At 35.4% G+C, this 8,669-nt stretch overlaps 1 protein-coding gene across 1 annotated transcript in view; it reads left to right on the forward strand.

Annotated features, from left to right (window-relative positions):
• Papolg (poly(A) polymerase gamma) overlaps positions 1–3,678 on the forward strand; it is a 33,662-nt gene extending 29,984 nt beyond the window's left edge. The window contains exon 22 of the mRNA XM_020185102.2: positions 1,653–3,678. Coding sequence (XP_020040691.1) covers positions 1,653–1,751 — 99 coding nt within the window. The 3' untranslated portion in view covers positions 1,752–3,678. The remainder of the gene's footprint in view (positions 1–1,652) is intronic.
• Positions 3,679–8,669: the final 4,991 nt, after the last annotated feature.

Raw genomic sequence — 8,669 nt, forward strand, 5'->3', positions numbered from 1 at the left:
TTCCAGGATGTATTGGCCCTTTGATAGCAAAATGATATTCTCACAGGCTGTTAGTTACAGAATTTGTTATAAGACTGAATTGCAAAAAAAAAAAAAAAAAAAAAATACAGGTATATAATTACCTGTATTAAGTATATTAAGTATATTAAGTATATGATGTGAAAGAAAACATTGAAGTGGATATTAAAGTTTAAAAGAGTGAAAAGACATGTTTGGGTTTTAAATCCAAATATAAAGGATAAGTTTGCACTGAAGGTGTGGCTCAAGCAGTAGAGCGCCTGCTTTGGAAGTGTGAAACCCTGAGTTCAAACCCTAGACATACCAAAAGAAAAAAGAGTAAGTGGGTAAACTAGACAAATGTGGCAAAAATTTAATGATGTCTGAGGTATCTGAGTCTTCATTGCCCTTTCTCTACTTTTATGTTTGCCCTAAATTTTTCCTTTTTGACAATGTAGAGATGGTTCTTTTGCCAAGTTAACACAGGAGAGTTACTTTTTTTCTTTTTTTTTTTCCATTTTAGTGCTGGGGATCAAACCCAGGGCCTCATATATGCTTGGCAAGCCTTTTTACTTCTGAGCTAATCTCAGCCTGAGAATTAACTCTTGCAGCCATATCTTGACAAAAAATTTAATTATACTATTTCCATCACACAAAAGTCTGTATTTTAGAAGTCTGACTTTGCGTCTCAGTTTCTTAGATTTTTTTTCCCCTTTCATTAGATAATACTCTTAGTGTCCTCAGAATTCCTCACATAGATGTCCCTGAATTTCACCATCATTAAAGTTACCTAGTCAGACTTCAAAGTTCAGTTTTCCTGAAAACTTAAGTATTTCAGTGTTCTCCTTGAATGAATTACAGAAACTAATTAAAGGAGAGAACTCTTGGATGTATCTTCCTCCATAACACTCACTTTTCATTTTCACGCCCCAAGAGTTTCTTGTTTAGTCACCATGCACTATTTTCCTATTTCTCAGTAACATTGCCTGACTTTAAGTTAAAGGATGGTGGGGGCTGTAGTGGAGTGGCTGAAGTGGTAGAATGCCTGCCTAGCAAGTATGAGACCTTGAATTCAAACCCCAGTATCATCAAAAAAAAAAAAAAAAAAAGAGAAAGAGAGAACTGGTGGTTCTGCCAGGTGGCAGTGGATCACACTTGTAATCCCAGCTACTTGGGAGGCAGAGATCAAGAGGCCCTCAGTTTGAAGCCAGCCTGGGCAAATAGTTATGTGAGACGAGACCCTGTCTTGCAAACACCCACACAAAACAGGACTAGCGGAGTGGCTCAAGTGGTAGAGGGCCTGCCTAGCACGCATGAGGTCTTGAGTTCAAACCCCAGATACCATCCAAAAAAAAGAATGGCATTTGGAGGTTTTCTTTATTTCTCAATCCAGAAGTGGTGAGTGAGTTAACAAAATTCTCTTTTTCTCTTTTGCTATACATATTCACACTCTTGCCACTTTTCCTTGTTCCTCTGCTTCTTAGTTCTGACTGTAAATAAAAAAAAATCTGAAAGCAAGAAATGCCTATGAACTAGCCCTGGAAGAAAATATTCACACATTTGAGCGTTTAGGAGCTTAAAAGATTTAGAAAAAAGCTCAAGAATTCTGTGATAGATGAGCCATTATGATGTGTGTGTTTGTTTCTTTTTAATAGAGACTACCCAGTAAAGAACTACCAGATTCATCCTCTCCAGTTCCAGCTAATAACATACGTGTCATCAAAAATTCCATTAGACTGACCCTTAATCGGTAAAAGCAGTGCCTCCTCACTTACGTGAACATGCAATCATATAATGGCATAGATGCAGCTACTCTTCAAAATAGAAATGGCTGCCATATATAAAATAGGTGAAAGTTACAGTCATCAGGCTAATGACCTTGAAGTGGTGTTGACCTGCAGATACTGTAGCATTCTTTCACTGATTGCTACATACACTCCTGAGGATCACCTGCTATCAAATTGTAATAATGGCTTTGCATTTGGAGGTTTTACTGCCTTAACTTTCAGTGTTCATTTCTCTGTTATGGGAACCAGTTCTTGGCCACTTGGACCCTGATAAAACAAGTCCTGAATTTTTTTTTTTTTAAGTCTTATGTTTTAATCATTGTATAGAGCTGAAAAAGTTGAAAACAAAAAAAATTGTAATTTTCCAAATGTTAACGTATTTACTTTAACATTGACGCCACTTTGTGAAACCTGAGATTAATGAATGTGAGATATCTTTTCTGCTTTTTTCATTTGTGTACATGTACTGTCCTGTTGATTTAAATTATTTTTTCCCTCTCAGCACATGTAATATTTAAACTTTTATTTTTTGTGCCTTTCTGTCCAAATGTTGCTTAGTTACCAGGGAGGATTAGTCCAGTGATGACAAGAATTGGGCACCATAAATTCTCTATATCTTGCCTCCCATGGAGGCCTTCAAAATGCATCTTTATTAAAAATCAGAATTTAACCAGGATACTGAAAGTCAGTATATGAATGGTGAAATTGTTACATATTCTACTATCTCATGCCATTCTTGTCAGTTGATTGGTATTTTTTACCGAGGAGCAACACATTTCACCATCAATGATAAGATACCTTTAAGTATGGCAGACTTGTATTTTTGAGGTGTAAAATTGACTCAGCATGATAATACCTGATCATAACTTACCCCACAACTTCAAACAGTTTCTTCACGACTAGGCATGCAGAAATAAGCAGTGGATTTTATTGAAACCTAAAGGCATTTTTGAATGACATTGTTACCAACCATTAATTGGCTCAGGATCTTTGTAACTTTTATTTAACTATATGAGTTGTCTTTTTTTACACTGCTTTTTTCAGTGCATTTCTTAATATTTTTTAAGTTTCATGAACGCATGCTCAGTTTATTAAAATCCATAACCATGTAATTCTTGTAATATGTTGATTCAGTGTTTTGTAAATGAAGTCGTATGTATTTTCAGAGTATTTTTGTATGTACTGTAAGATACCATCTTTTCAAAGAGAAACCTTTAAAACCTTTACTGTCTGTCTTTAGTCTAATTTTTTAAATATGGATTATGCTTGAATTAAATATTTAAAATGAAAATGTATAGGTGCCCAGCCAGGAATGCTGGTATATATTACCTTCTTCAGCTCTCATTCAGCATTTAGTAATTCCAGCAGGAAAAACACAAAATGATACATTGATAATGAGGGGGAAATCCCTGGTTGTGTATTTTATTGGACTCATGAGATGCCATCTAGTCAGTGGAGAAATAGCAATCCATTTTCACTTGCAAACCCTTTATCATTGTTTAAATTTTTGAATTCAGGTTACCAGAGAGCATTGTCCTCCCCTCTCCTGCTCTTGTTCCCTGACCCCTAGGTCTCTGAAATGCAAGTTCTAGTGTTTAACTTTTACAAAGAAACTTGTAAGTAAAGTAGAGCAAGGGAGAAAAATGTTCCATTATTCACTTTACATAGCAGCAGAAAATAAGAATGAAATCCCATAACCAAGTTGTAGCTTTCTTGGCTAAGCCATTTATTCAGCTGACTCCTTTCATATATTCAGATAATCTGGGATTTGTTCTATTAATAGTCTACTTAAGCAAAAGTGAATGGTTATGAAAGGACTGTGAATAATTGTCACCTGACTTTGGACTTTGAAAAATTCTTTGGTAAGGGATTTGATTAAATTTTATATCATTGCTCTGTGTGTGTTTCTGTATTTAATGTTTCCTGCTTTTAAATCAAGCTTTCACAGTCTCAAAGAAATTCCTGTGCATCCATTTTTACTATATTATGTAAACGGATCCTTTGAGTAACCAGTGGGGTTTTTCTTTAATAAGAAAAAACAAGCCTAACCCTTGTACTATAATAGGGTTATTTCTTTTAGATTAAGGGTCCATCAGCATGGTATTAAGTAAGACATGGTCAATGGTTCAACTTCAAAATCCTCAAAGATGGCATTCTTCAACCTATTGGGCAACTGAGGAGTTGATTAGATGCTTTTGAAATGGTGGGTTCTGAAATCTGAAGTGTTTCCTATCTGGACCAGTAGAAAGTACATTTCATTACCATAACAGGAGTCTTCTGTTGTATTGGTTCCAAGTAAGTAAGAGGAGAAGATAGGGTCTGGGATTGAATATTATGTTCAGAGGCACTAACTACATGTGTCTTGTTTTCAAGTGTGAAGCCTAGAAATATATTCTGTAAGTCAATCTGTTCTTCAGCATATAGATACATGTTCATTTTCATAAGGTATTATATTTTAATTTGCTCAGTTTTCAGTGACTTGCTCTAGAGAATAGTACATATCAAAGGAAAGCAGGTATCTGATAGTTTTAAGGACTGAATTTGAGATTGAAGCTACTTGGCATAACATCTTGTAAAATTGGAGCAGAAGGATGAACTTTAAATAAGATTTAATTTTGTCATAATGCAGCCATTTAGTATTGTTATTAAAATGCTTTCAATAGTAGTGATTAAGGGAAAATAGCAGCATCAAAATAGGCTAAACTTTCCATTATGTTCCGCAGTTTTGAAATAGGAATTCCTGACTTTGGGATCATGGATCCTTAGGGACACCTTTATAATTGTATATAAGAAGTTTTTATGTGCATTTCTGAGGGGAAGTTCATAGCTTTCATTTCTCAAGGTGGTTCATGACCCCAAAAATGTGAGGAGTGGGAACCACCAGGATCGAACAATCCTGGAATCTTTATAATTTCCTCCATTTCATTTTACTGTAGTATATTTCTCAAAATCACTGTGTCCCTTAACTGGCACAAGGGGCTGGTGGAGGACTGTGGAACACTGCATTCCTAAGGTTCTTTATATACTTCAAAAGAAAGGCAATGTGGTTTATCTAGAAAAGTGTTTTACCATCACGTTAAATTCATTAGCAAAGTCGAACTTGAGTGGAACATATTTCAACGTAAGTTGAAGTGCTTTAGTTTTAAATATATATTTTTATATAAATAAAATTCTGTTTAAATAGGCAACTACCTAATACATTGTCCATAGTTTATCATTTAAATTAGTCATGATTATAGTAACAAATGAGCAGAAGATGGTAAGAAACCAGTTTCAGTAATGCTAACTCTTAGGGTTTTCTAAAAGAATTGTATGAGATATTATTCCCAAGCTCCCTATTTTTCTGAAATAATTTATATTTCACATTTGAAATGAGTTGAGCATAAGATACTGAGTTTACTATAAATTTTAAGCTATTATTGCATTTCAACAAAGACCCACACAATTACCTTATAATGTATTTAGGACATCTTTGATGTAAATGGGGCTACATCATCCCTCAGTATTCTATAAATAACTGCAGCTACTGCTGCTCCTTTCTAGATAGCTGTGTAGTTCATATTAATTTTTCCTGCCATTTATTAGTTTTTCCTGCCATTTATTTGGATTGTCTTAACTTTTTTTTTTTTTTTTTTTTTTTTTTTTGGCAGTACTCAGGCATCACACTTGCTAGGCAGGTGCTCTACCACTTCAGTCACTCCAGCCCTTTTTTGTGTTGGGTATTTTCGAGAAAGGGTCTCACAAGTTATTTTCCTGGGCTGGCTTCAAACCAAGATCCTTCTCATCTCTGCCTCCCAAGTAGCTAAGATCACAGGTGTGAGCCGCCAACACCCAGCTTGTCTCAGTTGTACACATAAGCCTCATTTATTGGAATAAGTAATTAACTTGCTTTGATATATAGGTGATGGTTGAGTGTTATTATTTGGGAGTAATTCAAAAGTACCAGAAATTTTTACTAATTTTACTTTTTTACTTATTTTCAAGCTGACAAGCAATTTGGTCATTTACCACCCAGACTCTAGTAGATAATGGTATTGCTTACCCACTTAATATGAAAGCAAAGATCAAATTCATTAGCCTCACATAGAATCAAAGTACAATATACACGTATGAAATACCCTGGCAAAACTCCATTTAACAATCAATATACACTAAAAATGAAGGATAAGAAGGTAAAACAGATGCTGTCTAGGGTTAGATACCAGTGGGAGGGAGATGGGCAAACAAAGAGGGTGAAGGAGGGCTAATATGGTCAATACGCTTTTTATATGTGTATAAAAATAGAACAATGAAAACTGTTGAAATTGTCCTAAGAAGGGAGAGGAGGGCAGGAGGAGGGGAAGGGGTGAACCTAAGTTACGTTGTAAGCACATATTTAAATGTCACAGTGACCCCCACACACAACTAATACATGCTAAGAAAAATGTAAAAAAAAAAAAGTTCATTGGCAAATGGTAGCACAACAGTTTGTACAATCTGCTTTAAGTTTAAAGATGTCTCCAGCTTTCTGTCTTTATGTGATCTGAGCACACTTTGATGAGAGTGTCACTTGAGGCATTTGTTTCAAGTAATCAGAAAAATTCTGCCATCTTTGTGGTCAATATCAAGCAACTAGTATCCTCTGTATTTATGGCTGGACACAGGTACAATCAGCAAGCAAGTCATGGGGACTATCCCTAGAAGCAAAAGTCACAGGGTTTGTTACATTTTTGTACCTCCTCTTGTAAGAATGGACAGTGCATGCCTGTAAATCCCAGCAAGCTGGAGGCTAAGGCAAGAGGTCATGAGTTCTAAGCAGCCAGAACTACATAGACCTTATCTCAAAATAAAAAAGTAACTCATTTTTAGCCAAATTCACATTCCAGTAGTAAACTCACAAGTGTATTCTACATCAAGATTATTAGCAAGCCTCAGGTGGCACCAATGGGAACACATTTGACATTTATTAAGCTAATTAGCAAAGTTCCTGTATTGGTTGAGCAATGAATAACAAGGGCTTCCAGTAGTCACTGAGGAAGTGTGGGATTCCTGACTGGCTCCTGACCATTCCTGGAATGTTTATTTCTGATTGGAGCTTACACTAGCAATTACCATTCTACGCTGAAATGTTTTAAACTAAATTGACACCATACTAAACAGGCTCTTTATGGCTCCAAGCATGTTACAGTATTTATAAACACACACACAGATGCCTTTATTACAGAATTTATACTTGTTTAAAAATGCAAAATGTAGCATTGCTAAAACTGAAGCATGTTGAAAGATAAGCAAAGGGAGAGGTCCTTGCAGAAACAATAGCAATGCAATGTTCCCATCTCCCTCACCAGCATGAAAGAAAAGCAATGCCTTTTTTTGTTTTAAGAAAATGAATCAGATTTTCATTACAGCTTGAACTGAACAGAATTACAAGAACACCTGTGATGCATTCCGTTATAGGGTCTGTGTATCAATTTATAGCACATATCCTGTAAAATGGTAGAGATCGATGCACTATCTTTTCATGTTCAGACTTCACATTGTCTCTGCATACAGTTTGATTAGAATCATAAAAACAACTGCTGGAGGTGTGGTTCAAGCAGTTGAGAGCCTGTCAGCCTTGCAGGCCCTAAATCCCCTGTACGGAAAAAAAAAAAATTACATAAAGGGATATTTTTGACAAAATACCTTCTGACATTGTAATACATTTATTACAATGAGAAAAAAAAACAAAATATATCTTTTGAAACTGGATATATCAGATTTCAACTGTTTTTAGCCACAGTAAAATTAACTGATTCTTCAGGGTGCAGGTGGCTCACTCCTGTTATCCTAGCTACTCAGGAGGCAGAGATCAGGAGGATCGAAGTCCAACTTTCAACCATAACCCTTACTGAGAAGTACATTTCATGTTGCAAGTTACCACCTGTATACATTAGATGATATCTGCTCATATATAATTTACATAGGTTTATGTAAAATATATATATATATAATTAAACAAGCTCACAAAACAGCTCCTTACTATGTGTGATACAGATTGATGTTTTACTTCATTTTTTAAAAAATCCTGGTTGATTTCACTAGGGTGATTTCACAACCTGTCTTGAACTGAGACCTACAGTTTGAAATATACTACATTAGAGCAGTATATTTTCCCAAATGTTCATCCCAAACTTGTGTCGTCTTTCTTTTTCTTTCGGTTCTATATTGCAAACCGTTATAGTTAATAGCTCTGAAAAGGACAGAAGTATGAAGGAAAAGGGAGAAATAGGTAAAAGTATAGACATTCCTTTCTCCCAAGGAAAATTTCTTGCCCCAAAATGTAATATCTTTGCACCAATCAACAATAAAGAAAAAAATGTAGAAGTCAAAAAGCATGAGTTGGGACATTTGGACACAATTCATTTTAGTATTGACCAGTTGACCGGTTCACCAATAGATGGCATCAATTCTCAGAGGGTGGACTGCTGTTAAACTGAAAAATGACAGCAATAGCTTACTGAGCAAAATTTGCTCAAGTGAGAGGAACAAGTCATTCAGAAGATTCTATTTTACACTGTTCTCTTCCATAATATCCCAGCATGGTCCAGAAATTCAAGGATGCTAGATTATAGGGGTTCGATGATAAAAGTATTGCCACCTCCCAAAGATCTAGATCATAATTATAAAAGCTTAATGTTTACTAAGCATTTAAAACATTATGACACTTAATCTTCATGATGACCCTATGAGATATTTTTTACAAATATTTTGCATTTTTTGCAATATTTTTACAAATACTTTGCAAATGGGGAAACTGAGGCTTAGGGAGATTACATGGTCATCTCTGAATTGTATGATTACTAAGTGGCAGATCTGGAAGTGTGACTCAAAGTCCAAGTTGGACGTGGACTCAGCTGTATCTCC

Source organism: Castor canadensis, chromosome 12 (assembly GCF_047511655.1).
Source record: "Castor canadensis chromosome 12, mCasCan1.hap1v2, whole genome shotgun sequence".
NCBI lineage: Eukaryota > Metazoa > Chordata > Mammalia > Rodentia > Castoridae > Castor > Castor canadensis.